Source organism: Microtus oregoni, unplaced genomic scaffold, assembly GCF_018167655.1.
Source record: "Microtus oregoni isolate MIOR12 unplaced genomic scaffold, Mior012 000008F_ref0000371, whole genome shotgun sequence".
Taxonomy (NCBI): Eukaryota; Metazoa; Chordata; class Mammalia; order Rodentia; family Cricetidae; genus Microtus; species Microtus oregoni.
This window is the reverse complement of record NW_024543067.1, coordinates 22777476-22789110: the sequence shown is the minus strand read 5'-3', so window position 1 is coordinate 22789110 and position 11635 is coordinate 22777476. Positions and strand designations below refer to the sequence as shown.

At 40.8% G+C, this 11635-nt stretch overlaps 1 protein-coding gene across 2 annotated transcripts; it reads right to left on the bottom strand.

Moving 5' to 3' along the window:
* Positions 1-1373: 1373 nt before the first annotated feature.
* On the bottom strand, positions 1374-8121 carry Msantd4 (Myb/SANT DNA binding domain containing 4 with coiled-coils). Of its 2 annotated transcripts, none has more exons than XM_041657801.1 (3): positions 8014-8121; positions 3606-4223; positions 1374-2940 (listed from the first exon to the last, which is right to left on the bottom strand). In XM_041657801.1, the coding sequence occupies exons 2-3, from the start codon at positions 4065-4067 to the stop codon at positions 2365-2367; spliced, it is 1038 nt and encodes a 345-aa protein (XP_041513735.1). In that variant the 5' UTR covers positions 4068-4223; positions 8014-8121; the 3' UTR covers positions 1374-2364. The 2 variants fall into 2 exon arrangements, with proteins under 2 accessions (XP_041513735.1, XP_041513736.1); XM_041657802.1 differs by lacking the exon at positions 8014-8121 and adding an exon at positions 6617-7104.
* Between the last annotated feature and the right edge of the window lie 3514 nt (positions 8122-11635).

The window sequence follows — 11635 nt, the reverse complement described above, 5'->3', positions numbered from 1 at the left end:
CGTATTTCCTTATTACGTTCTCTTCCTACATTTTGAAATGGCAATGTATATTTTGTGCCATTGTATTTGGAAATATGTGATCTGTTTTTTTTATTTTGATTTTACAATGGATTATAGTTAAAAGATTGCATGAGTCTCAAAAGAGACCGAATGCTGTACTTTTAAACATTGGAACTATTATAGAGTATAGAGCCTTTTGAAGTTTGACTGAATGAATTCTTTGCATTTTGTTATGGCTAAAATCCTATGGGGGTCAGGGAATGAATGTGGTGGTTTGAATGGGAATGGTCCCACATACTCTTGTGTTTAAGTACTTGGCCCCAAGGGCCCCAAGCACTATTAGGAGGTGTGGCCTTGTTGGCAGAGGTGTGTCACTGTGAGGACAAGCTTTGAGATCTCATATGCTTAAACTATGCCCAGTGTGGGACACAGACTCCTGTTGCCTATGGGTCAAGATGTGGATCAGCTCCTTCTCCAGCACTATGTCTGCCTGCTTGCTGCCATGCTGCTTCTCACCATGACAATAATGGACTAAACCTCTGAAACTGTAAGCCAGAACCAATTAAATGTTTTTCTTTGTAAGAGTTGCTGTGTTCATGGTGTCTCTTCACAGCAATCGGAATCCAAACTAAGACACGGTATGAAAAAATTTTTAATTAAAACAAGGGGGGAGGATCAGTATAAGTAATATGTTTGGTATGTAGCTCAAAGTCTAGCAAAGTCTAGGTTCCCTAACCCACTTCCAACATGGTTTCTACCCATGCTGTATCCTTAAATAATAGTTTCAGACAGGCAAATTTCTTTCTAAGGTAGAAGCTTTTAATAGAATTATAAAAAAATAAAACTATTTCAAAATCAGGATAAGGAATTACAGGTATGTTTTCCCTCTACATACCCGTATTCAAACATGATTTCTAGCCATTCATAAGTTAATGAGGAACAAATACAGAATCAAAGTAGTGTCAACAGAAGTGTTGTATTAAAGCTATCATCCTAGAAAACAGGAAACACAAAGTGAACTTGTGCAGTCATTTCCAGCTCATTGTGCAGAGAAAGCACTTTACTGTCATAAACTACCATCAGGACACTGCAGGCAAATCAGAAAGCCCTTTGCTTTCAGAATTCAAAAGTTTAATCATTCTGAAGGGGCAAAGACAAAAATATACTGCTGTATAAAGATCAGCCACTTACTGCAGAATTTCTCTGAACTTCAGATTCTAAAGTAAGAAGTTACCATTTCATATTCTTGTAGATATTAGGTTAAGCAAATGATTCCCCTAACCATAACACACAGCTACTTCTATCATTTCAACACCATTTTACTGATGTAGAGGGCATTTCCCCCATCTCTCAGTCTCAAATGACTGTTCTTCACTTTAAAAAAAAAATCAATCAACAATTTATTGGGTCACCATCATGGACTACTGTCACCATTTGGCACTGGTATAATTTTTACTAGCTTCTGCCACTCTCTTATATAACATTTCAGTGTATGACTGAAATGGCAAGCTCTCTATTCAAACTACAACAACAGATTTAAAGAAGGGGGACCTAAAGCTTTCCAATTGCTTATTCATTCTTGAGGGGGGACTGACTTTCAAAGTGATTCATTTTATACAATCTCAGATAATCCCAGGATTACTTCTAAGTCTCATTCTACTGATTGACAACACCATGGATATAAAGTACCTACAATCTCCACCACTCCCTATATTCAATAAACTACACAGTAATGTCTTACAGTTAATATGCTTTTGGCCATTTAAACATCTACGCACATAAATATCTGAAGCTTTAATATTCAAAAACTTTAGAAGATAGCTATAGGTGCACAGTTAGGCCAGGGATAGGTTTCTCAAACTTGGTACTAGTGATACTTTGGGTTGGGTAATTCTTTCCCGTGAAGAGGAAAGCCAGGCATTACATGGTATTTAGCAGAGCCTGTAGCCTCTACTGATGTCAGTAGAAGCCTACACCCATCTACATTGACCACCAAAAAACATCTCCCCACAATCCCAAATGTCTTCTGGGAGCCCAAACTCCACTTGAGAATCACTGGGTGGGCCCTTCACTGTAGACATTATTGCAAACTTGGGGCGCACAAATAAGACAGGACTCTATGCAGTATTACTAATGTGAAAGTCTAGCAGATCCTCTGCTATTTGTTTATGGTGGGCACAGGGTTTATACAATATACTATTGAACTACATGGCTACCTATGTGTTACTATCTTTTTTTCCTACTAAAAACACTAACATCAGACTGGGGTGGCGATGGGGTAGCTAATTCACCAACTACATTTACATGGACTGATGAGGAAAGCTACAGTTCATAAACCTTTGCTAAGCAGAGGATGGAGAAGAGTCAAGGCAAATGCCCTTCTTTCTGAATTCGCAGTCTCTCCTTCTCCACCTGCAAGCGCTCCTTTTCGATCTGCAGCTTCTCAGACTCAAACTTCAAAAACTGCAGCCGATCTTTCTCCAGCTGCAGGCGCTCTCGCTCGAGTTTCAACTTCTCTGCTTCTATGTCCTGTGGCTGTAATATGGACTTCTCCCCCTGGCCAAGATCGTTCTCTAGGGCGGGTTTCTCAGCGCTAACCAACTGCAGCCTCCACTTCTCTCTCTCGATCTGCAGCCGCTCTTTCTCCAGCTGCAGGCGCTCGTGCTCCAGGTCCAGGTGGCGCAGGCGCTCCTTCTCTATTTGGAGCCGCTCCTTTTCCACCTGCAGCCTTTCTGCCTCAATATCCAGTCGGCGTTTTTCCAGCTCCAGTTTCTGTTTCTCTATATTCATGAGCAGATGAGGCTCATCATATGCGGGTCTGGACGGTGTGGAATTGAGGGTGAAAAACTCGTCAATGTGAGGGAAGTCAGGGAGCTCACTTTCCCTCCTGGAATCTGGTATGACAGATGACAACATTTCTTCCTCTTCCTCAATCTCAAACTGAGAGAAAAGAAAAAGGACAATTTGGTATTTGCTTTTACTTCTATCATTGTCAATTTGCTACATTATTAGCTTTTAATAATTATTATTTCATTTATTACTTATTTGTTTATGTGTATGTCTCGATTCAGGTGAATGAAGGCCATAGTACATTTATGGAGGTCAAAGGACAGTGTTTGTTTCATAATTTCCACCACGTTGAAGCAGGGTCTTTTAGTGTTTTACTGTGAGGCAAACTCCAGGCTAGCAGACTGGAGGCTTCAGGTCTATTCTTCTGGCACTGGCATTTGAGTGCTGGGATTAGAGATACATGCCACAGCACTTAGAATTAACAGGGATTCCAGGGATGTCAGGCTCAGACCATTTACCCACTGAACCATTTCCCCAGCCCTGCCTTACTAATTGACAACTTTCTATGCTGTTTGAGCACATAAAACTACTTAATCTGAACTATTGAGATTAAATGAATCACCTGGATGTCATCACTGATACCTCACATGTCACCATCACATTTAGGTGAAAAGACAGGCATTAAGGACACCAGGAGAAACAGAATGACTGGTATCTATAACCTGTGAATTTGAAGATATGGGAGCTTCCTCAGCATGTGTGGGCAGCTGACCACAAAAACATGCCTCACGGGTTAATACTGTGAATATACTTACCTCTGGGCTTTGTGGGTCCCTTTCTTCCTCCTCCACTTTGACCTCTGTTAGGGATCCACCTGCATCTCGGAAATCAGCCACATTCTGCCAGTCAAAATTTGCATCATTTCGGAATGCAATTTTTTCATCTATCTCTTCAGTGAGAGAATCGTCTAAATCAGACGTGGGTAGAGGAAACCCAGAACCAACCAGCTTCATGTTGGCCTTCATTCTCTTCCTTTTCATGAGTGCACGCCAGTCAAGGTACCGTCTCTTCACCTCAGTCCCCGTCCTCTGTTCGCCTTCTCCTACAGCGTTTACACACTGTGCAATCTCCTCCCAGGCCATTCGCTTCATCACATTTATTGTTGTGTTGAGTTGCTTGGAAAAAATGACTTCCTTCCTTTTGGAAATTTCTTTCAAAAGGGTCTGAGTTTCCTGAACACTAAAATTGCTTTTCCTTTTCCTTTTCAACTGCTTCATTTTTAAAACTTCAGGGCAGGTTTTAATAGCAGGAAAACTTGTGCAAAGAATGCAGAGTATGCTCCAAAGAACGAAGCCCAAGAACAACCCCTTGTCGGCTCTTAGCTAAAAAATCACTGAGTTTCCATTCATCTAGTCATGGAAGCAGTTTGATATCTGAAGGAGAAATGTAAAAGAGAGAAAAAAAATCAACCTAGAATTTCCACAACATACTGCAATCAGTGAGCTGTATGATTAAAACAACTATCTAAAGGCAGCTTGAAACCATTGGCTCACTACCATGGCTCAAATACACTCTGAAATTTGATTCTGCCTCAGTTTACCTCAACACACCTCTTAACTATCACAATCTGGGCTCATTGTATGAAAATATTTCTTCAGGAATTCACAACGCAAAGAGTATCCCCCACTGAAGCAAAAATACAACAAATATACTAAATTGAATCAGGAACCTGCAAGTCTACTGCTGTTTGAGCTTTCTCTTTTATAGTAATAAGTATATGCTAAACCTCATTTTTAAAATTTAATAACAAAGCATTTTGTTACCATTCATAAACTTTTATTTTGTATTTTTCTAGCTTCAAGGATCTCTAAAGAACCAACTGTGCATGCTTACTTACATCATCAAAAGTATGCCCATCCCATCTTTTAGCCTCCCATTTAATATGCCTATTGTGTGAAATCTTCCAAAGAGTCACTTTCTGAACAAATGGAGGCCACAGAGAACTAAATGTTCTAAAGAATAGAAATGAACTTGCAAAAATCCCCATCAGTTTCACAAATACCAAAAAAAAAACCAAGTCTGCAAAACCAAAAGATGACTATAAGCATAGTAGTTTTAAAATACACTTTGTAAATTTCTAAAGATATTTAATGATATATTGAAGCCCAGTGATTTCAAATGTATAATTAACACCAGCATGCTAGTAGTATCCTTACAGTCTGGTGTGGGAGAATTGTTTATATTCTGTCAATTATGTTTTAAATAAATGCTGATTGGCCAGTAGCCAGGCAGGAAATATAGGCGGTACAACCAGACAGGAAGTAGAGGTGGGACAATGAGAACAGGAGTATTCTGGGAAGAAGGAAGCTCCTTCCCACAGTCCTGCCCAGACCATGGAAGAAGCAAGATGTGACCTGCCCCGCTGAAAAAGGTACTTAGCCATGTGGCTAACATAGATATGAATAATGGGTTAACATAAGATATGAGCTAATACAAAGCCTGAGCTTATGGGCAATCAGTTCATAACTTATGTAGAACTCTGGGTGATTTTTCTTTGGGCCATAACAACTGTGGGAACCAGGCAGGACAGAAACCCCAATAAGCAGGCCCTTATTGTTACAACAGTCAAATGTAAGCCTTTTGTGAATGAAATTTAAGAAAAAATGTTTATAAATTATTGAAAGACAATGTAAACTATCATTATGAGCACAGATTCTGGAGTTAGACTCCCTGGACCAGAAAACTAGATCTGATACAGGAATGGAACTCCAAGACTGATTTCAGACTCAGGTAGGCAAGAGAGTCTAAATTCCAGACCTGTATACATAGTGAGGCTTTTCTCAAAATATATACAACATTAAAGTCCTTAATATAATAATGACTACCATTAACAACACACTCTTATACAGTATCCACCCTTAGATTTTACTGCTCTTAAAAATTCAAGATCAATTTACTTTTTACTAACTAGATTTGTTTTTTGTTTTGAGAGGCAGAGTTAACAGCCCTAGATGTCCCGAAACTCACTTTTGTATACCAGGCTGGCCTTAAACTCACAGAGATCTGGCCTGTCTCTGCCTCTGAAATGCTGGGATTAAAATCGTGTACCACCACATACAGCTAACTGGACTGCTCTAACAATATTACTAAATGGCATAAATAGCAGCCCTTTTAACCTACATAATCTATGTGAGTTTTTTGTTTTGTTTTTTTGTCATCAATGCTGTTTTGGTTTTTGTTTGATTGTTTTTTGAGACAGGGTTCCTCTGTGTAATAATCCTGGCTGTCCTAGAACTCACTTTGTAGACCAGGTTGGTCTTAAACTCACTGAGATTTGCCTACCTTTGCCTCCCAAGTCCTGGGATTAAAGACCTCCGCCACCACCACCTTGCAAATCTATATGTTTTAAAACTCCTCAATGTTGCTTCCAACTGCATACCCTTTCACCCAAAAATGGTTCTCACATCTATAGTTTATATACTATTCATAGTTGGCATCCCTTTGTTTCCTTCCAACTGAGCTATGCTGAGCTAATGAACTATTTCATTGACAAAATAAATTTCCCTGCATTTTGTGTTGGCTGCTCTTAGCTGCCAACTTGATTACATCTGTAATTAACTAAAACTCAAAAATGGAGGGTACACCTGTAATGTATTTCTGCTTAATTTGACAGGGGAAGATCCAATCTGAATTTTGAGAAGATATGCCTCTAATCCATATGCTTTGAGCTGCGAAACCTACCTCTAATCTGGACCGCACTTCTGCTGGAAGCCTGCATAAGGACATAGAAGTAGGAAGCGTTTGCTTTTTGCCTCCTTGCTCTTACCTCCCTAGCAGGTCCATTCCTTCACCGGCATTAGAGCCTACTTCAGGATTCTGGTGCATACTGAAGACCAGCTGTGACACCCAGCCTTGTGGCCTGAGCAGCTCCAGATTCTTGGACTTTCCATTCATAGTTAGCCACTGTTGATTAAGCGAGACTACAGGGAAAACTTTTACCTGAGGCTTTGACATGACTAAATGCAAGAAAGTTTGAGCATCAGTACAGTTGGAGGTAAAATTTGTTAGCTGCTATTTTATTGTGACTGAGTCTGTCTGTCTGCCCGTTCCATTCTTTGCATTATGGTACCGTGTATGAGAGGTTTGGCTTTTCTTTACCCACTCCCAAGTAAGTTCCTCAAAAGTATTTACTGAGCTCCTACCATGCCTAAAGCAGCACTCAGGTTGTCAGGAATATAACAGGTAATAAAATGCTTAAGTAAGCCATTTCTGATTTCAAGCACTCTTCTCCTTTGTTGTTTTCATCCTGTTCTTACATCAAGGAATTTGGCAGTCACAACCTCTAAATCTCAGAACCCTAATGTCCAATCACAGACAACAGTTGTTTTTCTGGTCTGGCCTTTCATCCCCAACCATTCTTTACTGTTGGGAAATGGAAATGCTGCACTGTGCACTCACGTAACTACCAGTGACATACAGTGTTAGAGTGGGACATTTCCCTCCTAAGGACTAACAAGGAAGATGATCTTTCTAGGATGTGCCTCACACAGAACTAAGAGATCTGAGAGAAATCAGACAGTAAGATCTAGGTGAAAAAAGAAAAATATAAGAGAGAAAGAAAAAGATTAAATTCACTAAACAGGTAAGAAAGAAACCACTCCTGATCCACAAACTTCCCTCCACCACTACCCCACCACAATCTCATTTCAAGAGTGAAGTCAATATTCGTACAGGAAATATCCCCAATATTCTTACAGGAAAACTACTTTTCTTCCTCTAAAACTTGAGGCAGTAAACACAAATGAAGTTTACAAGGATCTCCATCTAGGGAGTACTACAGTGGGAAGGTGCAGCCGAGGACCCTGGGAAGAATGCTGGGGATCTCATCTCGGAGCAGAGAGCAGGGTGGGGGAAGGTGCTATGACTCGGGGCACTGCTGGGCCCAGTTGGAGTCCGTGCAACTTGGAGGGATACTCTTGCTCCCTGAATGTGAGTGAAAGCCTCATCAAGGTGCCCAGCACTTCTGCAGAGGCCAAGGGCTGCTACCCCTTCTCCCTGGTCAGGTGACAGCCGCGCTTGGGACTTTTCTTCGCAGCCCCGTGATCCCGTGCTTTGCAAAACCGAGGCCAAAGCCCGCAATGAGGTCGCCCCACAGGGATCCACCTTTGCAGAGGCTCCCTTGGTTACTCCAGCTCTTTGTTTCCCCTGCACCCCAACACTCACCTGCGACCCCAGCGGCACCATCACAGGATCGCCCCCTGAGGGTGCTGAAAAAAGAGGCTTCGTGGAGTCCCCGCCCATCAACTTCTGCCTGCCTCTATTGGCCGATAGGGCTGCTCCTCATGGGTTACGGCTAACCCATTGGTCCGGGGGTGGGGAATTGCCTGTCTGCCTGAGAGCCCGCCCCAGGCCAGGTCTCACAATGGGAATCGAGTCCCAAACCGGTTCCGGGTTAGTGCTCTGGACACCGCCCCGCAGCGATTCGCCTCCCTCTCAGCGCTCACTCTTTGTCACGTGGCATTGTCAATCAAGCGTGCTTCAGCAAAGGATTGGTCCCTAGCGATAAACTCGCCACGCCACTCGCCTGATTGGGGCACTGGCGGCTCCGTCTCCAAACTGTACTCCGGCCCTTGACCCTCAGCGAAGCAAAGTAGAGCCACTTGGGTCACCTCAGGCCAATCCCTGGGCCAGCATTTTCTTCTACTCACCTTGCTGTGACCTCCGTTAACCTCGAACTGTGACAGTGTCTTTTGCTTCTTGAATCTAAGGATCTCTTACTTTTGACCTCAAATGGAACAGTTGGCTTGTGGACAGTTTCTTCAGTGTTTTCTGTCTTCTCAACCCCTTTTCCTTTTAAGCCCCCCAGGGCTAATACCTCCATTGACATTCTTATAGAACCTGACTTCCCTGTGCTTTGGTTCAAGCATCTTCAGTTCTCCCTGAATAATACCAATGCCCATCCTCCCATAGCCCAGTTAAAAAATTAGTCCAGTTGAGTAGCTGAGTCCAATTGAGAAGCATACAGTTCCTGGACAAATCTCCCTAATTTTAGGACAAAGTGCAAACTTTTTTTTTTTTTTTTGATTTTTCGAGACAGGGTTTCTCCGTAGCTTTTGGTTCCTGTCCTGGAACTAGCTGTTGTAGACCAGGCTGGCCTTGAACTCCCAGTGATCCGCCTGCCTCTGCCTCCCGAGTGCTGGGATTAAAAAGTGCAAACTTCTTAGGAGGCTTTCAAAAATCCCAATCCTGCTTTTCTCTCGGACTTAATAACATAATTTTCCTATTGCTTCCCCAGCTCTTTACTGCCCTAGATTCTAGACTCCTCAGTGCCTTGGGACTATCTTTGTCTTGCTGTGTTTCCACCCAGAAAGGCTTTTCCCAAGGGTTCCCAAGCTCAGAATTCATTTTGGCAATTACTTTCTAAAACAAGCCTTCCTTTTCAGTTACTTGCTGCTACTTCATTTACCCTCCAATAAAGATTTGCAAGATGAAAAAGGACATTACATTAAACTTGAATAACAATTTCAGTGTGACGTCCATGTTTTTATTTGTTGACTCTGACAACAGTGTCCAACTGAGATAGCATTGCAACCTTTGTCCTTGACCTTACAGCTCTTTCTTTGCAAAGCAAAGCATGTAGCATATAATAGGCATTTTAAAAGGTGTAAATACATGATAAAACATTATGTATGAATGACAAATCCTTAAAGGTTATTTCTAGAAGAATACTTCCATAAATGAGGAAGTAATTATGAAATATGTTTTTTGAAGATTAATGGTCAGTTTAAAGATTTTACTTATGGTTACTTATGGCTGTCTTTTTAAAAAATCATATTTATTATTTTTCCCTAAGTAGAATGAAATTGACTTTTTTCTCTTCTTCTTCTTCTTCTTCTACTTCTTCTTCTTCTTCTTCTTCTTCTTCTTCTTCTTCTTCTTCTTCTTCTTCTTCTTCTTGTGTGTGTGGGTTTTTTTGGTTTTTTTTTTCCAGACAGGGTTTCTCTGTGTAATAGCCCAAGCCCTGGAACTAGCTCTTGTAGACCATGCTGGCCTCGAACTCACAGAGATCCTCCTGCCTCTGCCTCCAAGGCATGCACCACCACTGTCTGGCTATAAAACTGACTTTTGCCATATTGGGAGAGATACAGATACTTTGGTTTTTGAAATTTTTGCAACAAATCCCTTTATGTAGAGGAAGCAGCTGTCCTGGAACTTTATAATCCCCCTGCCTCAGTACTACCATAAACACCTGACCAAAAACTTCTATTCTGTACAGCAGGAATAAAAGTCCTCACCTCAGAGTTCACTCTAGTGGGTGATTCAGCACTATTTATCAGGTCAGCAATGCTGGATTACCCCAGATATCCATTGTGTTTACTCCATCTCTTTACCAATCTCCATGGAAGTCATGGAAGTACTACATTTGTAAGTTAGGTTATTAATTTGTATTTTACCTGAGTTCTTTGTTTGTAGGCAGTGGAAATGACTATGATCAACACACAAAATACAGAAGTGAGCAAGGTCCAGAATTTGCCTAGAAAGCTTGCCTTTGACGACTTACATTTTTGCTGTTCTTAAGGGTAAGAGACATGATTGCTCACAAGATTTTGTTTATTTTTTCAGCTATAGAAGCAATGTGCCAAAATGTATTTTTTTTCTGTAGAAAGATAGCTAAGAGACACAGAAAAAAGTGGGGAGAAAAGCACTGAGTGTGATTCACTAATAAATACAAAGTATTTTTTAATCTATCCCCTCAAGCACCTGAAAAACATCTTTCTACTGCTTGACTCATTACACACACACACACACACACACACACACGTATGTATGTATATAAGTAGTATTATATATCTACTGCTTGACACACATATGTGTATGTGTGTTTGTGTATGCATATATGTAGCAGGCTTTTTCTTTTGGGTCACCGACCAGCTCCTAGATCATGACATGGAGACTTATTATTAGTTATAAATGCTCAGCCTTTGTGTACACTATTTTTGACTAGCTTTTTTTTTTACTTAAATTAACCTGTTACTCTTCATCTACATTTTGCTTCAGAAAATTTTAGCATTCTTTCTGTGTGTCCTACTCTGTGTCTGCTGGCTGACCCTAGGTGTCTCCTTCCCTTTCTCCCTCATTCTTCTTCTTCCTCTCATTCTTCTCTAACCTAGATTTCTCCTCCTATTTAATCTTTCTGTCTGTCAGCCCCACCTGTCCAGCTCCTTCCTAGCTATTGGCTGTTCAGTTTTTTATTAGACCAATCAGGTAAAACAGCAACACCTTTACATAATTAAAGAGATGCAGAATAAGCAAATGTTTATTAACATCTTTACATCATTACCAAAGGCAGCAGAGCCAGATGGTGGTGGAACATACCTTTAATCACAGCACTTGGGAAGCAGAAGTAGGTAGATCTCTGAAATTTAAATTGCAGCTATCAAAGTCAAGTGTGGGGGATCCTGATATTTAGTTTTGAAAAAATTCTGAGCTCATAAAAAGATAAAATAGAAGATGATTTTATCAGCACACTTTAGCATATAGTCCTTTAATATCTGTTCTCAGGGCATTATCATTAATGGTGACTTTCATCTTGTCTATTACTGATCAACTTGTGACTCCATCATGTCTCCAGTAGCAGACAGTTTTCTCCACTCTATTCTTCCCTCTCCCTAAAGTCATATTCTCTTACTTCAATTAGTGTGCTGTTATTCATGGAATCATTTGATTTATCTCACAACTTCCAAAAGACAAAAACTCAGCAAAATAGACTCCTTTCTCATTTTCTTAATATCTCTGATTCCCAATCGGAAATTTATCCCTAGCCATTTCTTTTTAATGTATTCAT

Excerpts from the sequence above, each read along its gene's own strand:
- Msantd4 (XM_041657801.1), bottom strand. The coding sequence starts at position 4,067 with ATGAAGCAGTTGAAAAGGAAAAGGAAAAGCAATTTTAGTGTTCAGGAA. Across the intron at positions 2,941-3,605 it reads GGGACCCACAAAGCCCAGAG|TTTGAGATTGAGGAAGAGGA; the intron begins GTAAGTATATTC and ends CTTTTCTCTCAG.